This window comes from Aspergillus versicolor (assembly GCF_001890125.1).
Source record: "Aspergillus versicolor CBS 583.65 unplaced genomic scaffold ASPVEscaffold_3, whole genome shotgun sequence".
Lineage (NCBI taxonomy): Eukaryota > Fungi > Ascomycota > Eurotiomycetes > Eurotiales > Aspergillaceae > Aspergillus > Aspergillus versicolor.
In genome coordinates, this window is record NW_024467526.1 from 2,474,901 (window position 1) to 2,496,732 (window position 21,832).

A 21,832-nucleotide genomic window follows, 5' to 3' on the forward strand; every position below is an offset into this window, starting at 1 on the left:
ATAAAAATCGCTCCGAGCTCGTCAAATATAATGTGCCATAAATGTCCTACGAAAATCACATATATGGAAGCTCGACCGCATATATTCGGTCTGGACAATTGGGCAAATCAAGCGAATGGAAAGGAGATTAGTCCTATAGAACTACGATATGCAAACTAATGTACATTTGAAACCCAGATCAAACCCATGACCATAACACCGAGTCAATGCCGTAGAGGTTCGCCTCCATTCTATCACATGTCGGCAGCATCCTTGCAACTTTATAATACACAAAATTCTCGTAGACTGTCTCGTACGGCGCAGTAAATGCATAAACACACTTGACTTTGGGCAGGATCAGGGCACAAAGTTTAGACCTTGAAACCGTACCCGGCCATGCAGGCCTTGTACTGCTCGATCACGGACTTGCATTCTTGCGTCGGGTCATCGGATTTGGAGAAAAGCATACAATCATCTCGGGTTGTCTTTTCGTCTTTGCATACGCAACATGGCTAAGGGAAAGTTGGCAATGGTCAGCTCGGGTTGGGTGATCATCTGTTCAGCGATGTACGAACCTTGGGCTTCTCTGCCGCTGGTGTCTGGGTCGCGACGGACGCGGGAGTCTTCTCAGCAGAGCCTGGAATTGGAGGTCATTAGCAAGATTTCTCCGCATGGTAAAGAGCATTTGACAGACGGCTTGGGCTGGGCTGGCTTACCGCTGGATGAACCGAAAAGCCAGGACATGATGTAGATATGGCAGGGTATGGCCTTGGCAATGAGTAACGAATGAAGAAGGTCGGAAACAGTTCAACAAATACACTGAAGCTATTCTCAATTGAAGACGTGCTTGATTAATAATAATGCGAGCAGTTCAAATGCGCCGGGCGGAAACGGCGGAACTGGACTGTGTGGGCAACCGGAGCGGCGATCGGCGGCTCTCCTTATTGACAATTTATTTCAATTTCCATTGTTGCTGTGGCTTCGGACGGTCTTGTGCCCCTCATCAACAGATTCTTCTTCAACCACGCCCCCTGGAACCTGCCCGGTTGGCTTGCCTACTTTGGTATTTCGATTTCAATTTTCTAGACTACCCATTTTCTTCTCTGTTTGTCCTTTACCTAGCGACCTATCATTTTCTAACTCCGAAGTTACCCCACCATGGCCCCTCCAAAGATCTTTTCTCTTGAGGGCAAAGGCCTGAAATTGGACTCTGCTGAAGACATTGACGCCTATATTAAGCCTTTAACTGAGAGCACTGACTACACTGAAATCCGCCTTGGGGGAAATACTTTGGGTGTTCCAGCGTCCGAACGCCTCGCCGCCGTCCTTTCCACCCAGAAGAGTCTCGAAGTGGCCGAGCTCGCTGATATCTTCACCTCCCGTTTGCTCAGCGAAATCCCTGCCGCTCTCACCTTCCTCCTCAATGCGCTTCTCGAGGCCTCGACTCTTCACACCATTAATCTTTCCGACAATGCTTTCGGCGCCAACACCCAAAAGCCCCTCGTCGATTTCCTTTCTCGCCACACACCTCTCCGCCACCTAATTTTGAACAACAATGGAATGGGGCCGGAGGCGGGTTCGAACATCGCCAATGCCCTTACAGAGCTCGCAGAGCGCAAAGAGGAGGCACGCAAGGGCGGAAAGGAGGTCCCTCTGCTGGAAAGCATTGTCTGCGGACGGAACCGATTGGAAAATGGCAGCATGGCGGCTTGGGCCCGGGCTTACCAGATGCATGCGGCTGGAATTCGGTCGGTGAAGATGACCCAGAACGGAATCCGTCAAGAAGGTATCTCTCACCTGCTGAAGGAGGGTCTTCGCCACGCCAGGGCTCTCGAAGTCCTTGACCTGCAGGACAACACTTTCACTGTCACCGGATCTACTGCTCTTGCTACTGTGCTCAGTGGATGGCCTTCCCTCCGCGAGCTGGGAGTTGGCGACTGCTTGCTTTCTGCACGTGGAGGAGTCAAGGTTGCCCAAGCTCTTGCTGAGGCCAAGAACCAGAAGGTCGAGACCCTTCGCCTGCAATACAACGAGATCTCAGCCGAGGGTGTCAAGCAATTCTTGCACGCAGCTAAGACCGCCCTTCCATCTCTACGCCGTATTGAGCTCAACGGAAACAAATTCCAGGAGGAGGATAATAACATCTTGGAACTTAGTGAGCTCCTAGACGCCCGGAAGGAAGAACATGGCAAGGATGATGACCCCGAGGACATGTGGGGTGTTGACGAGCTAGATGAGCTGGAAGAAGAGAGCGAAGAGGAGGAAGAGGAGGAAGAGGAGGAAGAGGAGGAAGAGGAGGAAGAGGAGGAAGAGGAGGAAGAGGAGGAGAAGGCTGAGAGAGTTGTTAAGGAGGCCAAGGAGGCAGAGACTGAGAAGGTAGCTCAGAAGGAGGACAAGGAAGTCGACAAGCTCGCCGAGGTTCTGGGGAAGACCGGCATCTAATCGCACAAGAACACAGTTCCTTCGCATATTATACAACGCCACACCTCTTCTGCCCCTTACTTGCAAGTGCTATGGCAGACACCACACAGTTCGCGTGCTGGAAGCTGGATATGATCATCGCAGATGCAGAATTCGGTCACCAGCTTGCGCGCATTCAACCTCCAGCGTTTGGGGGAAACGCTTCCTGCTAGCAAAACCCCGCCACAACATCCCCGTTGCAATACTGCCCCATGAGCACTATGAGAGCTTATCCCGCCCTATGTGTGCTTATTGCTCTCCGTTGCCTCATTGTCAAGCCCTGAATCTCCCCATACTTCCATCTTCTCACGGAGTGGAAGAATACATAGTTCGCTGCTCTTCTACCTGTACCCCTACACAGCATGTTATCTGCCCCAAATTTATGTATATAATTTTTGAAAGACAATAAATCAATGTTCATAGAAATCATCGTGTGGCTAGAATTGGAGACCCCCCCCCCCCCTTGGAGAAGTATACCCTGGGCGGGCAGGATTCGGCTATTCCCAGATAGGAAAGACATAGCTTGGCACTGCGACAGAGACTCGGAGCTCTTCTCCCGCCGCCATCTTGTCAACTTCTCTTTACCAACTCACCTCACCTCTGCCATCCTCGTCTTTTCTCAACAGCATCGCGCGCGTTTCCGCCGCCCGTTTTGAGCGCAATTCACATTTACGTTTTGTGAACCCCACTCGCTACCCTCCGCATCGCGGTACCCCGTCAGTCCTAACCGACCCCAGAGGGTAAGTGTGTGAATCTATTTTACTGTTATAGCCCCTCCTGCACTAGTTATATTCTGGTTTACTTCTTTTCATGTTGCTATTTCCCTGTTCATGTCGCTGGGATCTGGATTCCCCATCATCTGGAGCTCTCGAGTCAACGTCTAACAGGCACGTGCGATTGTCCCGCGCTGGTTGGAAATAAGATTTGCGAGCGCAACAAATGCTATAAGTGAAATTAGCATATATCTAGATGTTGGAGACTTGTTCGTGTTTCTGCGCAACATGCTATCATCGACTGGGTTTTTTGGTCTCTATACATCTACGCTTTGTTCCATTTCCCACCTATGCTTTTTTTTCTCTTCGAACTCAACGTTGCATACGCACTTTATCTAACATCTACCAGTCTTCTAGCTTATATTTACTGTACTCGAGAGCGCACTTTCTTTAACCACAATGGCACTGGAACCGAAGGAAATCGAACTGAAGGCAAAGGCCCTCACGAAGGCTGCAACCCAAAATGAGCCAGCGGCCAACATAGTATCGCTATTAAAGGAGTTACAACAGGGTGTCAAGGCCTCTGAAGACCTACTACGATCTACCCGTGTCGGTATTATAGTCAACAAATTCAAACAACACAAATCACCGGAAGTTGCACGCTTATCGAGTGAGATTGTCTCCAGATGGCGGAACGAGGTCAACAAGCAAAAAGTGAGCGGATCAGCAGGGGGAAGTCAACGATCAAGCGCATCTCCCCGTCCACCTCAGAATGGAACCGCCTCACCAGCCAGTGCGACTCCGTCGGATAAGGCCTCAAAGCTCACAGTGTCTCCAGATAAGCGAACATGGAAGGCGGATGGAGTTGACACAAACCAGACGGGTATCAAGGCACGCGACAACTGTATTGGTCTTATTTATGATGGACTCTGTCTCAACTCGACGGAACCTCCGAAGGCTGTGCTATCAAAGGCTGCGGCAGTCGAAGCTGCAGCGTACGATGCCTTCGGGCCTGAAACGAAAGAACCATACCGCACCAAGATTCGCAGTCTATTCCAGAACCTCAAAAACAAGTCCAACCCAACACTTCGCGTACGCGTTCTGAGCAGCTCCGTCACTCCTGAGCACTTTGTGAAAATGTCCCACGACGAGCTCCGGTCTGACGAACAGCGCGAGAAGGATGCAAAGATCCAAAAGGAGAACATGGACAAGGCTATGGTAGCCCAAGCCGAGCGCAGTATTAGCACAAGCTTGCAGTGCGGAAAATGTGGTCAACGAAAGGTGACCTATACTGAGGCACAGACCCGCAGTGCAGATGAACCTATGACATTGTTCTGCACATGCTTGAATTGTGGAAAGTCATGGCGCCAGTAATCAGGCTATAAATGTCTTCAAGACTATTTCCTATTATTTCTATACTTGCCTCCTATGTGAGAGTTTCGCACTATTACCGGCGGCGCGGAGTTTCGAGGGTCATTTAAAAGGGGGAGGAGTCATTGCTGTTGGTTTGGGCAACGGTTGCGCAGAGGCCATCTTCTTTTCTTATATTAGTATTATCATTATCCAGATGAATTTGGGCCTTTTTTTTTTGCTTTTTCACATTCTAAATTGGCTGTACCTGCTAAAGACTGCACTGCTCTAACCGACTTAATTTCTATCACAGCTTGCACCATAGAACATGCGTAGCATTAATGGACTCGACTGGTCAGTCACATTCACCGTAATGCAGCTGGATTCAGAGGGGTCCCTCCCCCTCAAAATAAAAGTCCCGTCGCAGTGAGATACTGCCTACGTGGGACTATCTATCTAGGGCTTGGATCTAGAATGTTGCTTTACAACTACGTCATCCATCCCTCCTGCAGCAACCATCTACCACCTTCTCCCCCACAACTCAAAAACTCTCCCAATTTCCCATTGATTACAGAACAAGACGGGATAAAAGGAACAGCAGAATTCTTCTCATAGAACACATTCAAAATGCCCACCCGCGCTGACTTGGTAACCGGTACAGGCGCCCTCTGCACGGCCTTCTCAACCGGCGCCGACATCCCTACCCTCCTCTCAACATTCACCACCTCCCCGACACCATGTATCTACGAGCACGGTCTCTCTTCGCTCGCGCCATTCCTAGGCCGCACGTTCAGCGGACGGGATGGCTGAACGAGGTACTTCAACCTACTGAGCGAGAACCTTGGGGTTGAGAGTATGGAACTCGATGGGGAGAAGGACTGGATTGTTGATACTGAGAACGCTGTTGTTTGCTTAAAAGGAAAGGCGAGATTTGTGAGTAAGGCTACGGGACAGGGATGGAATGAGGTATTTATTTATAAGATTTCTTTGGCGGAGGAAGAGGGGAATGGGGAAGGAAAGGACGGGTGGAAGGTTAGGGTTTATGAGGTCTGGGCGGATACAGGGGCGGCGTATTTGGCTGCACTGGGAGAGTTGGACGGTTTATCTTGAGGGTGGAACAAGAGGGATAGTTGCTGATTGCTGACTGTTGGCCGTTGGCCGTTGATTGTCCTTGCTACGTAGAGTGTAGTATCTGTCTGACTACCTATGCGTGCCAGTCAATCCAGTCAACATTGCCTGCTTTGCCATCTGGAGTTAGGAAGACCTTTTGCGGGGAGTCATAAGGGGCATATTCCCTAGGGGTTAAGACAATCGAGGCATTGGTAGAAGCACGGCCAGTCTGGTTGAATCCCGGCCCGAAAACGCGATACTCAGCCATGAAGGTCCCATTGGTTAGGCGGCTCTCGCCGTCAACAATCCAGTCAATGTATCCGGAGGACGCAACGCTGCCGTCCTCGTATGAGTGTGCAAAGATAGATCGATGCAGGCTGTTCCAGGGCCGACCTAGCGGGCAGCTACCGACAATTTCCGGGGCAATCGAGGAATTGGCAGCTTGGACCGTTGATTCGACGATATAGACGCCGTACTTGTTCTCGAAGGTGGTGTTGGTACCCTTCCAGGCCGTGATGCCGCCGCCGCAGTTGCGAAGGAGGATATCAGACGATTGGATCCAGGCGGTACCGAAGCCGTATAGGAAGTCGGTCTGTCCAGCTATGATGCTCTTGTAAAAGTATGCGTTGCCTAACTTGCCTACGTAGACCTGCAATAATTAACTTAGCCCACCCTGTGAATAGCCCGGCATAACAACGTACTGTGTCTTGGTACGAATAGAATCCGCAGTAGTAGAAGCCACCATTGGCGCGACTCAGGCTGAGAGCATGCGCTGGGCCGTCCGAAAAGTCAGACCAGGTATTCGTAAAGTCAATGTTGTACACGCGAAAATCGACGCTACCAAAGGGCGTATCCTCAGGCACAGGATACCCTGTCGGACCGGAACCAGTGTAACTGGAATCGAGGGTGGGTGCAACGACCAAGACGCTTGAGAATACATTATCGACACTTTGGCCAGTATTGTCATGGTTGGCTTGTGCCCAGGTGATGGTCACCTTATTCTTCGAAGCATCGGTTATGTGGTCCGTCTGACCTAGCAAAGTGACTGGGCCAGGCCGGGTGACATTCAATTGCTCGATGTATTCGCCTGCCAGGACAAGGATTGTCTGGCTGCTGTTATCATTTGGCAGCGACTCAATTGCACTTTGAACGTTTGAAAATTGAGCTTTAGGATTGGACGCCGAAACAACGACTGTGCCTTTGGGACATGCTTCTAGCGATCTCTGGCAACGCTGGCGGGCGTTGGAGTGTATACTTGCTGCGCACACCAAGAGGACATTGAGAAGCAAGGCCCAAAAGTATGGCCTTAACATTGTGCTGGCCTAGTGGGATAGAGTTGATGAATCTTAATAAATTAATCTCGGTTTCATCGCCGTCAATGGTATTCTTTATATCATAGCAAGCTCATCGTACCAGGCCATTGCCCCGGAAAATCTTCAGGATTCGGGAGAAATTGCGGGGGGTCGAGTCGCCTCGCAGCTGTGGTCTCGAATCACCTCCAAGCCTCGCTCTAGTCAAGTCAAGCATATGAAGCTCCGGTTTTGATTGAACTGGGTCGGAAGCTTGGAAATCCGTCCAATTGTGTGTGCATTAACTGCCGCTGTGTTGGATGATCAGCCTGGCTTCAAAAAAAACTGGTCAAGTGAGCGGACGGAAAATTCCATCAGCAGCGCAACGGAGAATTGGATCCCGCCTGTAAGCATATTAACACGATGTATATTGCGGAATGTCCGGAATACAGGAAGCGCTGTGCCGAAAGAACGCTCTTTGGGTATAGTTGGAAATCAATAATATCAGGGTGGAAGGCGATCATCGATGAGACTGCTTTGAAAACAGTCGTTTGGCTGGAGCTACATCGTATGAAGGTGCGCTGGATACCAGACGCGAGAAGCAAAACGGAAGAGAACAGGAGTGACACTTGAAGGCAACTTCAAATTGGAGTTGAAGCATAAACATTAAACTCTACAAAGATCACGGGCACTTGCTGCCTCAGGCAGTGGGTTTACGGTGTGTACTTCTCAGACTCACAACACAAGCCTATCTCTATTTTCATTAGCAGAATCAATGACCACAACGATCACCGATACGCCGTTCAATTATGACGAAATGATACAACGTTACGATTCACTGGACGAACTTACGATCCTCGCTCTCTCCCCAAAACATTCGTCATCAATAGTTCCAAACAAAGGCCCACCGCAGGCGAAGCTAACGACAACAAGAATCAGGAACAACATGCGAGGCCGAATCACCGACAAGCAGCTGAGCCGATCGAGGTCTGTTCGTGAAACGTTAACAGATCCATCGAGCCTAGGTGAGACTTCCACACTGCAGTCTGCAGCGCCGCAGCGCGTCGTCTAATGGGCACGAGTACGAGCACGGCACACGCAATTTGCAACAACAAACAAGCGATGGAGATGGCGATGGAGCCGGATTTGGAGCGAGGAGAATCATGAAATTGTTGATTCCTCGCGTCTGCAAGATGGAGCTGCACGGCCGATCCGAATCAAATGAAACAGGGCAGGCCGTCATTAGACGAAACCTTGTGTGGAGACTGCGAAGAAATCGCACTACTGATTAGCGCGGTGTTGTGCGCACAGCACGCGAACCTCCTCCGCAGTAATTGGTGAATGGATGCCCAGCTCGGAGATGAAGCCCAAACTGGGCAAATTGGCGGATCTGGAGCTCGAGCTTGCTTCAAGGGTTGAGAAAAGTTGAGAAGCTTTGCGAAATCTCGAAGGAGCTAAAGTCTTTTACGAGTTGCGAAAGGAAGTAAAGTAATTCTTGAACCCTTCTGCCACTAAATTTATCACTATTAATCACATACATACATGTAAAGAAGAAAGAAATTGACTCTATCGACTTAGAGCAAGGGTAATAGTGGGAAAAAAAAGTCTATAATACGGGGTAAAAAGCCAGAGGAACCAGCGAATGCATGTATGGGCAAGTGATATCCAGATAATAGGAAATTAAGAGAATGAGCGCTTATAGAGCGTTTACTCATCATCCTCTTCGGCTTCGGTGCGAGCACCAAGGGTGTATTTTGACTTGCCGTGAGCATCAACTTCGTGTTCGATAGCCAGCTTAGAGATGTAGTTAAGCAGGTTCTCAACCTTCGTGTCAACAACAGAGCGGTTCTTGCGGCCGAGGTTGTCGAGGGCAGGGATGATGGTGAGGATGTAGTAGACCACGGCGATAATAATTGTGACACCAATGGAGTAAGCCCAGATAACAACAACGGTGACAATGTCAGTGTCGGTGTTCTCAGAGAACGTAGCCTGGCTGGGAGGGCTAGTCTCAACGTATTCACCGGCGAGCCAGCCGAAGACACAGAAGAGGGTGGCAAGGACATCGACAACGAAGATGGCACCAACCAGCTGCCATGAGGGCCAGGTCTTACCACCACGGGTGACGAAGATGAGCCAGTTCTCGGTAAGAGAGACTTCCAAGAAGAGCATGGGCTGGGGAGAACCGAAGTTCTGGATCATACCACCGTTCTCGAGGAAGAGAGAAGCACGCATGATCCAGGTACCAGCAGCGAGGAGAACACCGAGGACAACCGAGATAACCCAGATCTTGGGCAGTTGCCATTCGACGGGGCGAGCCTCAAAGTGAGCGTTGTCGTAAGCGACGGCAATGGTAGCCAAATCGGCGAACAGGGCAATGAACACAATGAGATCAGCCTTGATGGTCTCGTTGATGATGATCATAGAGGTGACGAGGTAGAGCTCAAGGTGGATACACAGAGCAATACGGTACTGGATATAGGCCTTCATACGCTGGAAGATCTGGCGGGCAAGCTTGATAGCGTCGACAATGGTGCTGAGACCGGGGGCCAGGAAAACAATATCGGCAGCAGCCTGGGCAGCTTCAGTAGAGCCCTCGACAGCAATACCACAGTCAGCCTTCTTGAGGGAAGGAGCATCGTTGACACCGTCACCAGTCATGGCAGTCAAGTGGCCACGCTGTTGCAGCATCTCGACGACCTGGTACTTGTGCTCAGGGAAAACTTCAGCGAAACCATCAGCCTTCTCAACGAGGTCGTGCTGGGCAGAGCCGGCAAGACCACCGTGGATAAGACGCTCAGAGTCGTAGACCTTGGTGCTAAGAGCCAACATTTTGCAAGTTTCCTTGGCGATGGCAAGAGCATCACCAGTCAACATCTTGACGGAAAGACCGAGGTGCTGGGCTTCAGCGATGGTGTGGGCAGTGTCCTCACGAGGGGGGTCGAACATGGGGTACATGCCGAGCAATTGCCAGGGCTCACCCTCCTTCTGGACGGCAACACCAAGGGAACGGAAACCACGGCGAGCGAATTCAGTAGCCTTCTCACGGAACTTGCGAGCCTCCTCCTCAGAGCACTCAGACATGGCGAGGATAGCCTTGGGGGCACCCTTGGCGGCAGTGTAGCGGACACCGTCGCAGGTACAGATGGTAGTAATACGCTTGGAAACAGGATCAAAAGGAGTGTACTTCTCGGTAACCCAGTTGCGAGCAAGAATTTCACGCGCCTTGGGGTAGCGGCGGAGAGTAAGGATCGTAACCTTGTCGATAGGGTCGAGGTTCTTGACGTTGTGGTTGGAAGCAATGGCAGCAACAGCCATCATCCAGTTCACATCCACACCTTCGTTGACGTAGGGCTCACGAATGCTCAGCTGGTTAGCAGTAAGGGTACCAGTCTTGTCAGAGCAGAGGATATCGACACCAGCAAGAGACTCAATGGCAGTGAGCTTCTGGACAATAGCCTTCTGCTCAGCAAGGTAGGCGGCACCGACAGCAAGGGTGGTGGTGGTGACGACAGGCAGACCGACGGGGACACCGATGATAAGAAGAATCAAAGTCCAGTGAAGGAGGGTGTTGTCGGACTCCTCGGGGGTAGCGATCTTGAGGTGACGGTAGAAACCACCAATCCAGGCGGCGAGAATCCAGAACATGACGAGGACAAGGAGCGAGGTACCAATGTTGTCCATGACAGCCTTGAAGTGACCCTGGTCCTGGGCGCCCTGAACGAGAGCAGCGGTCTTACCGACGAAAGAGTGGCGGGCGGTAGCAGTGACAATACCGTAGGCCTTGCCACGCTTGCAACCAGTGGTGTAGTAGCAAGTGTCGGCCATGTACTTGTCGACAGCAAGAGATTCACCAGTAATAGCGGACTGGTCAACGGCAACAAGGGAGACACCAAGGCGGGCCTCAATGCCACCATCCTCGTCATCCTCGTCATCCTTCTCCTTGAGGGTGTCGTCGTTTGCAGTTGCGAGGTATTCCTTGTAGGTCTCGAAGGTCTCAGGCTTGTCGTAGTCACAGATGAGGCGAACATCAGCGGGCACGATAGTACCTTCCTCGATAATGACCTATTTGGTTGAGCGTTAATTAGCAACGGGGCTTCCCAAGTCGTAAATTAAACAGGTTGGTCCACTCACAATATCACCGGTAACGAGCTCACGAGCAAGGATCTCCTGCTCTTGACCATCACGCTTGACAACAGACTTCATGGCAATGTCACCCTTCAAAGAGGCAACAACGTCGGCAGCCTGCTTTTCCTGGTACCAACCGACAACGGCGTTGAGCAGAAGAATACCAATAATGACACCCAAATCAATCCAGTCACGAAGACCAGCAGCGAGGAGAACAGCCAATTCCATAACTAGATGAAGCAATTGAGTCAACACAGAGTCCCCAAACGACGCGTCGGCGCCCGGGAATTGCCATCCTTACCATAGAGAATAGGACCACGGAAGTAACCAATGAACTGAATGAAGAAGTTGGTCTTCTCGGTGGTCAGTTCGTTCCAGCCAGCGCGCTTGCGGCGCGGTTCGACCTGGCTGCTGGGCAGACCGTTCAAGTCGGTCTCCAGCCAGTCCTCGGGGCAGACGAAGCCTTCTTCGCCGTCAGCATCACCGCCCTTGCCCCAGAACTTCCACCAGGGCTTCTTGCTCTCCTTGGCGCTGAGAGCACCAGCGCTGGAGGTCGAGCCACGACGACCGTCGCGGGCGGTCGAAATGTATCGGTTAAGAGCACCATATTCATCAAGGGTAGCGCCTTCGTTCAAGTCGGTGGGACGAGAATGGTCACCATTCTCGACGTCGGGAGCATAGGAAATCCTCCGCTCCGCCATTGTTGCTTCGGCTCACAAAGCCTTGTCGATCCCAACGATGAGAGCAGATGCAAACGATAAATGGCAGGAATGGCAAGAGTCGGACAATCCTATAAAAGAGAAAAGAGAGAGAAGGGAGAGGGGAAAATGAGAGCGAGGGGACAGGGAGAATGGACGCTTTAATATTGAGGGGGGAGTATGGATTTCACGGGACCAGGACAAACACGTCCTGAAGCTCCAACGGGCGGGCAACTTTCCCTGTGCGTAAGCCCACTTTTTTTTTTTTTTTTTTTCTCTTTTTTTTTCGTTTTGGGTTTTCCTTTTTTTTTTTTTCCCAGATTTTTATAGCCTAGCCAGAGTTAGACTAGCGTGGCTGGGATTAGTTAGCCACTGATCTCAGTTCGCTCCCTGGGCTCCCTGCCCTGGCCGTGGCCGAATGACCGGCCCTCTCAAGCACACACACATATCCGCTTAACGCGACGCATCATTACTGAGTTGCCCGAAGAATTATTATTTTTTATTTTTCTGCCCACTCTTTCCGTGGATTCACCCTCCAACCATGTGGGTCTTCATGCCGAAATTGGCCTAGGCCAATGGGTGAAAACTCCCCTCTTTCCCTTTGTTGTCAATGGGTGCCACCGTACGGTATCATGGTACGGCACCTTACGCCGGTTGCTTTTGTCGTGATGGGGAAAATCGCTCCTGCCCTTCTCCATCGCACTTGGCGTCCACGACCGGCAGAGCTGTGCCGAGTTTGCCCCCTCGCTCTCCCCCAAGCCTCCCGAGTCTTCTCCAAACAAAGACCACACGCACTCCGACAATTCGACGAGTTTTGCCTGCATTGCAGGACGCATCGAGAAGTTTTCGTTTGGATGAGGCGAACAGAAAATTTCTTTACATCAAACCCGACCCGATCAATGGCATAGATGTCCCGAATCAACCGTCTCAACCGGCCAGGCCTTGCCATCAGTGTCGTAGCAGCAGCAAGATGACATGGTTGTCACTATTTGTAAAAATTACGGGATAGACGAGCATCTCCACGGGGAGCACTGGGGTGTGAAGCTGGAATTCAAGGTTACGATACCGCCATCCATCCATACCGCATCAAGATCCCTTTTTGCCGCGTGCGGGTGGCCCTAGTTAATTTTGCTGGGCCAATTCAGTGCCCTTTTCTATGCGCGATTTTCTCGCCCGGACTGGCTAAGGAAACGATGAGAGTAATATTATTAACAGCCCCCTCCCAGGGCGAAGGAGGAAATGATAATACAATCATAATCGCGACGCTGCGACTGGTCCCGATGCCGAGTTGAAACTTCTGTCACAGTGAACGACACGACAGACAGCCTACAGACTTTGGACAAGACAATGACGAGAAACACTATTGAACTAATTGACAATCATTCCTTGTATACTTGTCTCACCCATCCCATCCATAGTTCTCCAGCTGCAGCGACACTTGGTTTTTGACATCTTCCAAGAAGTTCCCTTGCAGACCGAAGTCACCGTCTCACAGATCCGCCAGAGCCTGGACGCCGACGATGAAGTCATCGCCGCCAAAGTATACTTCGAACTAGTAGACTAGTTGCGATTGTCAAAACATTCTACCCCTTAGAGATGCCCAAATAATAATAATCTCCGATCTCTCAACGACGAGCAGGCCGAGACGCGCGACCAGCATGCATGTCTTGTCTCAAGTTGCTCCGTTTCTCCTGTAACATCATCGCCTGCAATCAGAGATTGTTTCCAAGGTTTGAGCTCGTGGGCTCACCAAAGCGGGAACGCAAGGGGGAGGGTCAAGAACTCTGTGATGCCGATTGCGGTTATGCAGGGTCAAAACAAACAAATAATAAAGCTGGTTGCACATGACTCTTGCCGACAGTCGCTGAGGCCTGAGACTCATCATTGGTACTCTTATCCATCATATTGCGGTCCCTCGATTGAAATGCCGAGACTGTCTCATCCAATATGCCTTGCCGTAGACTTCAGTGTACATGTACTCTTATGCTAGCGATTAATGACGATTGTAGCCGCGTTGACTGACTGGTCTATCCTTTTTCAAATAATGCACAATATATTATGACTGGTCCGGATAATCCCCGAAATAGCAGCTATGAAACTCTTCAGTCCATAGAGCAGAGAAGAGCAGTGTAGTGAGTGTACGCATATAACTCCTGGCATCCCACAGTCACGGGTCATTCTTTCCAAGGACAACAACAACTATCTACAGTCCCACGTTCCTGCCCAGCTCGTGGGCTCTCTCGCCGTCACCGTCACACCCTTTCCTGGAATTATTGCTCCTTCGCTCCAGGCGTATCCCGGTCCGTCCGGATACCGACACCGGCACCGACACCGACACCGACATGAAGCCTATCGCGTTCTTCCAGCCTCTTCGAACGTGTGACGACTATCCCCCACTCTTCTAATCCAAATCCAGTCTCGCTCCTGACGCCCTGAGCCTTGCCCTTGAGGCGTGTCTCCATCTTTACGCCGCTGCTCTGGAGTCTAGACGCGTTATTTTTCTCTCAATGGCCAAGTGGCCAGCGTTATCCACATGAACTGCCGGGGCTCCAGTCAAGCTCCTCTTTAATCAGGAGAACACCATCCCTAATCCGCAGTATATCTCCGGATAACATCATAACACTTGTATTCGACGACGCCTTATCGTAATAAAGGGCTGATAACGATAGTATACCGTATTGCTCGTAGAGTACAGATGGGTCAAATCCGCGTCCAAACGCGCAATTGTAACGGCCCTTTGACCATGCGAACAATGTCGTCAGAGTCGAGTCAATCGACTATCCTGGACCCTGCTATTGTAATTCAGCCCGTCTCTGCATACGCGAAGGCTGTTCACCGCACAGGTGTTCCACGTCGCAAGAATTCTCCTCTCGGACGCAGTCAGCGTGGGAGGGCTCATGCATGGACTGCAGATGAACGGTAATACCATCCCATGCTGCAACTTCCTAATACTACTGCTCACGAGATCGCCTGACGCATTGGGTACTTTACTTCTCTGTGCTGACTCGCGAGATGGTTGCCTCTCTTTACGAAACGAACAGGGAATCTCCAAGATGACCTGCCCCAAGCTTCATCTTGCAGAATGCTTGTCGTCTCGGTCAATCAGATGGTTGGGCTTATGCATCCGCCAAGGTTTATCCTCCGCAATCTTAAGTTTCCCTGCTTCGTTTCTTTGTTTAATCGAATAATGTCGCCCAGGAGCAGCTGGGGGTGGAGGTAGTTGCCTCGCTGGCGCCCCCTGCTATGTATTCAGTAGTAATAGCAGTTCAAATGCCATAGGCTCCTACGGCAAGCAGATGGTTTCAATTGCTCTAGCGCTGTTTGGAACTTGGATCATCAACCATGACTCTTCAACCCCAGATTTCGGTGAGCAGCTATCGGGCTTGACGAACCAAGGGCAGTACAACCCAACCTAACCACGTTGTCAGTCCTGCAAGGAGCCAGCACGTGTGTTGTGTTCGATAAACAACCAGAGCTTTTTGAAGAGATGTCCAACAGCAGGAGCAGCCCTCTGAATGTAGTCGAAAGCTTCAACGCAAAACAAATCCGACCGGCCAATCTCCAGCAGGCGTCAAATGCCGGGATGGTGTGGAAATACGATAATTTACGGCGTACGGTTTGATACGGGCCTGTGACAGCGGCCAAAGAGTAAAGACGCCCCGCGCGTGGAAGCGACCTCGAGCATCAAAGGAATCGCGCGAGGCCCGAGTCAAGCTACTATGCCCTTCTCGGTATGAGATTGGGAAGCTCGTGCCCGCCTGGATAGCTTCTTGGAGGAGCGCTTTCCGCGGCTGAGCCATTCTCAAATCCCAAAGGCCCAACCTCCTCTGCGTGAATTAAAACCTAGCCCCGTGTGTCGTGTCAAGTTGAGAAAGAGCATGGGATTGGGCTAGTCTATCCAGCTCTCCCGTTCTTCCCGATCTCACGAAGCAACTAATCATCATAGCCAGAGGCCGGCGTCCATTTCGACGATGTCATTATCGTGACGACGGAGTGCGACCGTCCCATCCCGCCTCTCGCGAAGGATCAATTTCCAAAAGCAAAAAAATGACGCTGCATCTCCGTGCGCATCGACCCCGGCACAAGTTTGCGATCGAGTTTCCGGGGGATTCTCACCGGTGCCGGGCAAGGACCTCTTGCTACGAAGCTTTACCCAGTGAGGCAACAATTGTGGGAGCAGCACGTCAGCCAAGGTTTATGCGAGCCGTCACAGCGACACAGTCGGAGGCAAAGGGTGTAGGACGTGCCATCCTCACAGGGCTGAACTGACTTCGTACTGAGCTTCTTTTGCCTCTGGTTCTTTTGGCGGCGCTTTCTCTCCTGCAAACTCAATTGGTGAGCAGGGTCAATCGTCCACTCAATGCACCCTTCACTCGTCGCCCATGACGCAGAATTTGTTGAGGCGTCCCCGTAATTGGAGGACCTCCTGACATTGAATCCCGGTGGAGCTGATAGGCACGCTTGGTGGTCTTGCTGTCTCGAACCAAACTCTTCCTACCGAAGGCCTCAGATTGCCCCCACAGTAAAACCGTGGATCCAAAATTCGCTCTTCGGGGGTTCAGCGAACATCCACCACATGGCGGCTCTTCGTATCCGCATCCTCTGCTCGAGATTTAATAGTTAATGCCCTACGAGTTTACGATACCTCTGGGTTCTGAAGATGAAAGCACGTCCACTGTTCCAGCGAGAGGCTTTTTTTTGACTGCTGAGCCGCCGACCATATCGCCAGCTCCAGGCTTCGTACAGCATTTCCGGATTCAGACTCGGGGAATACCGTTGTCGATCTTTGCTACGCTTGCTCCCATGGAAACACGTGAGACAATCCAGACCGTAAAGAGAAACAAACAGTTTCATCCATCGCAAACCCAAGCCAGCGACCCAACAGAGGCGCTGGAAAAGTAAAGTACAGGCGCATAACCCCGCTCGATTGCGCCGGGTGAGGCATAATAATGGGATCAGTTATATCACGCACGCTGCAAACTGCCAAAGGGAAGGCCATCACCTTGATCTCCTTCCCCTTTGGCCTGAGGTTAGCAGAGGCCGAGTTGGGTTATCGGAGTAACTTTGATGCCGGCCCACCAGCGGGAACGGGATGAATCGTGGACAGCCCAGGTTGAGGCCCTGAATTCGCTCTCCTCTGAATGGTTGCCCGCTTGCCACCGCCAAACGGTGTGCGCCCAGTCGCGCAGTGGTCGTGGGCCGAAAGCATCCCATCTTCTGTGACCGTCTGGACGCCAGGAGGGCCAGTCCAGGTACCAAGGCTCAACCTGCATCGAATCCGCCTGATCCGTTCGTCGACTTTTTCTAGAATTCTTTCGTGGGTCTAGTGCATTCCTCTGGCATCGCAATTGCTCCAACAAATTCGCTCACTGCACCGTAAAAACTACTAAGCCTACTCCGGGCGTCGAGATGCTGCACATGTTCAGACCAGGTCATGGCAGGATTGATCGGATGTCGGCATGGCGTCCACAACGTCAGTTGAAAATCGAAGGCACGACGTCATAATTGAGAAAAACTCGATCGGCAGCCCGATGGGTGAAGACCGTGCGGACTGCGGGCGGATTGTGGCGACCGGGTAAATTCGAGCGGACTCGCGTAATTGCTCATGAGAATATCTGTTTCCGGGACCCTGACGCAGATGAGGTATACCGCGGAGGTCCTGCAGTTGTGCGTGCATAAGCGGTGAGAGCGATCTATTACCTACGAACAACCCAGTGCCTGTAGCTTTTTGGTTGGCATTGGTAAGAAGTCAGAGCCCCGTCGGGGAAGCGAAATTCCCAACTTGGCTAGCGGGCCAGCCCGTACCGTGCCTTACCCGTTGAGGCAAGTTATACTGAAACGACGATACAAACCGCGTAAAGTAAAGTATTCCCCCCCATAAGAAGAAAGTCGGGGAACGGGGAAGAGTAGATTTTCGGCCAGGATATGATCAAATACGCTGATGAACGATAAACAAGGCCGTGATATCAAGATATGGGGTCTTGGTATTAATAGAACATTTCGTCTATCAGTTCCTCAGAGTCGAATTACGATCGCTCACTAACATCGACTATTGAGCTCCATGGAGGTCTTGGCTCCATTGTTCCTACAGTAGTTTGACACCGGTGTAACGGGGCCGTATCAGTGCGTATCAGGGCGTACCGAGGAAGCAGACACGAGGCACGAAAGGCACTTAAGGCCACTCACCAGAGGCACAATTGCAAGCACGCGCTAAGCCTGAATAGGCCCAGGGCGTGGAAATTGGTTTAGTCAGAGGAACACCAAATTGCTCAAGATAATGGAGGATGATGCAGGTGACGGCACGGCTGCTCACTCGTCAAGAGTGCTCCCCACTGCTCCGGAGACGATCGCCCGTGCCAAGCTGTCGCATCGATGATCTTGGTGAGGGATTTTCTGCCCTCTGCCCAGAGCTGCGAGTTCTGAGGAGCTGGCTGGAAGTGAGGTGAGTTTGACCTTTCGCGGCGCTCACAAATCAGAGCGGGCGCTTCCAAGATGTAGTCGCAAGATCAATCAATTGATTCGAATGCCTTATTAAATTATTGACTCGGAGAAGGCGGAGACAGTCAATCGCATTCGCAGGAGTAAAGTAGGAATGGCCGTCGCCAAGTGCCAAGATCATAGCAACTGCTAGCAAGTGCATTGGAGTTACAGGGAGTTTACGCTCTGTCGGGAGGAGGCCGCTTCGCATTCGTATCAATTGATCTTACGACTACTCCCGTACGACCAAAATATCGAGACTCCGTGCCTAGTTACATGCACGAGAAATGAACCCTTCCCCATCTGACGATCATATTCGCATCTCGTCGTTGTTGAAGGATTGAGCCCCGAGTACAGCTACAGCCACGGATGGCAGCGATGGCAGGCGGCAGGAGGCAGAAGGCAACAAGCCGGACCAAGCCCGATTGAATCCCAAAGCAGCTAGAATTTGGAGGCACCTGGCATCGTGGAAGAAGACGCGGGATGGAAACTCATCTCGGGAGTATGAGGTATTATTATTCCCAGGCTCACGATCGTCAACGTCGGAAATCGTCAGTTCGTAACGTTCTAGAAGCGAGCCAAGTTGATCGACTCTGGCACATTCGGGTATCTACGTAGATGATGCACTTAATAATAATATCGATATCGGGAATTGAAGGCTTCAGTGACAGCCAAAACACCCGTTTCCCATATCCGCATCGGAAACCCGAGGGTAAGGTGGTTCGTTCTGGAGTAGTACTTAAGAAGCCAGGACCCTTTGTCCAAGCGCAGCCAGACTACTAGAGGACAGCCTTCATGATCACCAGCTAGAGGGGGAGATGCCGATTAACCACGGCTTGGCGGAACCGTGCACGCAGTCGTTGAAGCTGGAATTGGAAAGAAGACGAGGACGAGCCGACAGAATCCGATCGAGAGAGAGCGAGAGCGAGAGTGAGAGTAGAGTTGCCCAAACGAGAGCGAAACTCCGACCTGCGACGGACCGGACGGATCGGACAAAATAACAATCTTGCTCGTCCGTTCGCCAGAGAATTAATTAATCGCTCATGCGAATCCGAATCCAGGCGACGGTCAGTCGAGTTCCTGCTGAGAAGAGCTAGACGGCAATTTCCCTCGCTCTCCATGGGGTCAGGTCGCTCGGCCTTACCGGAAACTGACGAGGCATTCGTCACGGCGCTGCAGTCTGCAGTCTGGAGTCTTCGCTAACTACGGAGTAAGACATGGCGGCTTCACGGGAATCGGCACGTCAGGAGCCACATTAATCCTTCTTTGCCTTTTGCAGCCAGCCAGCCAGTGAGGCCCGGCGGATTATTCGCTGGCGCGCGTGCTGTTCCACGGTCGCGCGAATTCGAGGCCTTGGACTTGGAACGTCGAAGAACTTTCCGTGCCTGTGCCAGAGCCGGTCGTTCTTTGGGTGGATTCAGATTTTTCTGGAAAAGGTACGAGGTGCATGCGGATGTGGACTCAGCTGTCTGTTTCCGAGGAGACTCTTGAGTGCTTGAAGCATATTGATGCTAACTGTCGTGACAAGATATAGAATTGCATAATTGGACTATCTCATCTACCACCTTATCCAAGACAGGCGTACCTTCACAGAAACCTTCTACCACTTCGACCACTTCGACCATCCTTGCCCATTCAATCCCAAAGTAACAGTCGCAGTGACACAGAAGCCATGCCAAGGGATCATCTACATGGATAGCAGCACCGGATCGCGATCACACCCCGCAACCCCATTCTTCACCAGAGGCAAAACTTCGGGTCTGGAGTAGTGTCCTTCACTACTGCGTCCTCTAGCAGGGTAGGCAGCAGACTTCCTTCGTAGAGGCACTTGCAGTACAGAGTCGTTACCGGCCAGCCTCAGCAATTTTCGTCCATGTAGAACACTGGAACACGTAACGGCCAGCCAAGCCTGCATCTTCATCCCCATCGAGCTGGAGCAAGTGACCAAGTGACCAGCCAGAGGAGTATATTCAGAAGGCATGTTGCGTCCGCCAAGCAGGCAGTGCAGATCGACCGACTTCCCAAACCGCCAGAGTCGGAGCGCGTTACAGCTTGCAGGTGGCTGGCAATGGCAGATGCCTAATGTGACGTCGACTCTTCTATTCTTGTCTTCCATGGATATCCCTCACTTCACCTCGTCCCGTCTCGTCTCGTCCGCGTTTCGGGCGCCGCACCGTGGGGCAGGCCGCGACAGTGACGGTGGCTGTAACTATCTACGTCTCTACTCGTCTTCGTCTGAGGTGATCGACTGCTGGGCACGCACGGGGAGGATGAACTAGTCAGTCGTGTCTCGACGAGTCAAACATCGTGCTGCGCAGTCCCAGTGAGACTCGAATTCTGTTGACTGAATGCAAGTCGGACTTGGCCCGGTCGATCATGAGCACGTATACTTGTGTACCTGACTGCCAGTCTGCAGTGCCGAGAGAGATATTCCGTGGAGGCGCCCCAGCTGACCTGAAACCCTGAATATCCCCCAGCGATGCGCGCTTTAGGCATGAGGTCGTGAACTTAAAGGAGCAGACTATGTATGTACGGGCCGTCGATCATGTCTTGGGACGAGAACTCCGATCGGTCAGGAGAAGAAAAGGCCAAGATGCTGGGCACGGGGCGAGAGGTTAAAAAAGGCAAATCAGGCCTGCAGCAGCAGAGCTTGCATGATAAGAGACGATCCAGGATGAGCCGGCAGCGCGGGCCAAGCAATTGCGATGGACGAGCGAGACAGCAAGGCGCGCTTGGCGTATCCCTTTGGCGATAACAGGGGAATAATAACTCGCAGTCATCGTCTGACACTGATAAGCCTCCAGTCTCTGTATGGACTCTAGAGTCTGTCGCACATCTTGGCATGCAAAACACCGCCTCCTCCCCCAGTCCAGGCTGCTCTGTATACGTCCGATCCAATAGGTAGCACCATTCCATCGTCCATCTTCACGGAGTCAACACGCTCAAACTCAATTATTGCAACATCCGCAGCACTCTCGCCAAGCCCCCTGCCATGCATTCCTTTCCTCCAGATGTGTATCTGGTCAACTGTTTGTTTTGGCGACATTTTCGCGCTTGGATCTGAATTATGTGCTCAGGACCTTGGCAAGGTTGAAGCCAGCCAAGGAATGTTGAAAGAATATTGAGGCCTATACGTGCACTGCCTCAGCCAACTCATCCCCAGTCTACGTCAACTGGGGAATAGAACTATACAAGTTCTATAGTTAGCAGAGGCAGCAACTTCCTCGGCTCAGCTGCCGTATACCAGTCTGCAGTGAATCAATTAGGCAGTGAGCAGTGACTCCGTACTCCATGCAACTCACCTCGACTCCTTTCCGGGGGATCGACATCGATACGGCGCTATTTACATTAAACATTCCCCTTTTCAAATCATCGGCTTGGCATTCTGTTCAGGAAGTCAGTGCTGGCCGTGGATACTCGATGCAAGGCTCGCGCTGCATGATTTGCCCGTGCCCCGTTTCATTGTTATCTGCTGCCCATAATTTCGTACTTACCTAAAATTGTGTGCTAATTACAGTAATAATGCTGGGGATGGGATGGGATGGGAGTGGGTGGGATGGGGTCAGATAGGGGATGTCGATGATTATTCTGGATTATTACCCCGTATGTACGGACGGCACAGCTGGCCAAT

At 51.6% G+C, this 21,832-nt stretch overlaps 5 protein-coding genes across 5 annotated transcripts; 2 read left to right on the forward strand and 3 right to left on the reverse strand.

Moving 5' to 3' along the window:
• Window positions 1-20: 20 nt before the first annotated feature.
• ASPVEDRAFT_39995 (copper metallochaperone COX17) lies at window positions 21-872 on the reverse strand. Its single transcript, XM_040812035.1, has 3 exons — window positions 696-872; window positions 555-616; window positions 21-491 (listed from the first exon to the last, which is right to left on the reverse strand). The coding sequence occupies exons 1-3, from the start codon at window positions 721-723 to the stop codon at window positions 351-353; spliced, it is 231 nt and encodes a 76-aa protein (XP_040666267.1). The 5' UTR covers window positions 724-872; the 3' UTR covers window positions 21-350.
• A 73-nt stretch (window positions 873-945) lies between these two features.
• ASPVEDRAFT_572580 (GTPase-activating protein RNA1) lies at window positions 946-2,551 on the forward strand. The gene is made up of 2 exons (XM_040815317.1): window positions 946-2,310; window positions 2,341-2,551. Exons 1-2 carry the CDS (start codon window positions 1,138-1,140, stop codon window positions 2,419-2,421), a joined length of 1,254 nt encoding a protein of 417 aa, XP_040666268.1. The 5' UTR covers window positions 946-1,137; the 3' UTR covers window positions 2,422-2,551.
• A 1,060-nt stretch (window positions 2,552-3,611) lies between these two features.
• ASPVEDRAFT_51680 (uncharacterized protein) lies at window positions 3,612-5,612 on the forward strand (the record flags this gene model as incomplete). The annotated part of the gene is made up of 2 exons (XM_040814515.1): window positions 3,612-4,408; window positions 5,318-5,612. The coding sequence occupies 2 exons, from the start codon at window positions 3,612-3,614 to the stop codon at window positions 5,610-5,612; spliced, it is 1,092 nt and encodes a 363-aa protein (XP_040666269.1).
• Window positions 5,613-5,706: 94 nt separating this feature from the next.
• On the reverse strand, window positions 5,707-6,925 carry ASPVEDRAFT_128701 (putative pectin methylesterase; the record flags this gene model as incomplete). The annotated part of the gene is made up of 2 exons (XM_040806573.1): window positions 5,707-6,261; window positions 6,314-6,925. The coding sequence occupies 2 exons, from the start codon at window positions 6,923-6,925 to the stop codon at window positions 5,707-5,709; spliced, it is 1,167 nt and encodes a 388-aa protein (XP_040666270.1).
• Window positions 6,926-8,374: 1,449 nt separating this feature from the next.
• ASPVEDRAFT_189583 (plasma-membrane proton-efflux P-type ATPase) lies at window positions 8,375-11,963 on the reverse strand. The gene is made up of 3 exons (XM_040809050.1): window positions 11,328-11,963; window positions 11,033-11,256; window positions 8,375-10,963 (listed from the first exon to the last, which is right to left on the reverse strand). The coding sequence occupies exons 1-3, from the start codon at window positions 11,725-11,727 to the stop codon at window positions 8,609-8,611; spliced, it is 2,979 nt and encodes a 992-aa protein (XP_040666271.1). The 5' UTR covers window positions 11,728-11,963; the 3' UTR covers window positions 8,375-8,608.
• Window positions 11,964-21,832: the final 9,869 nt, after the last annotated feature.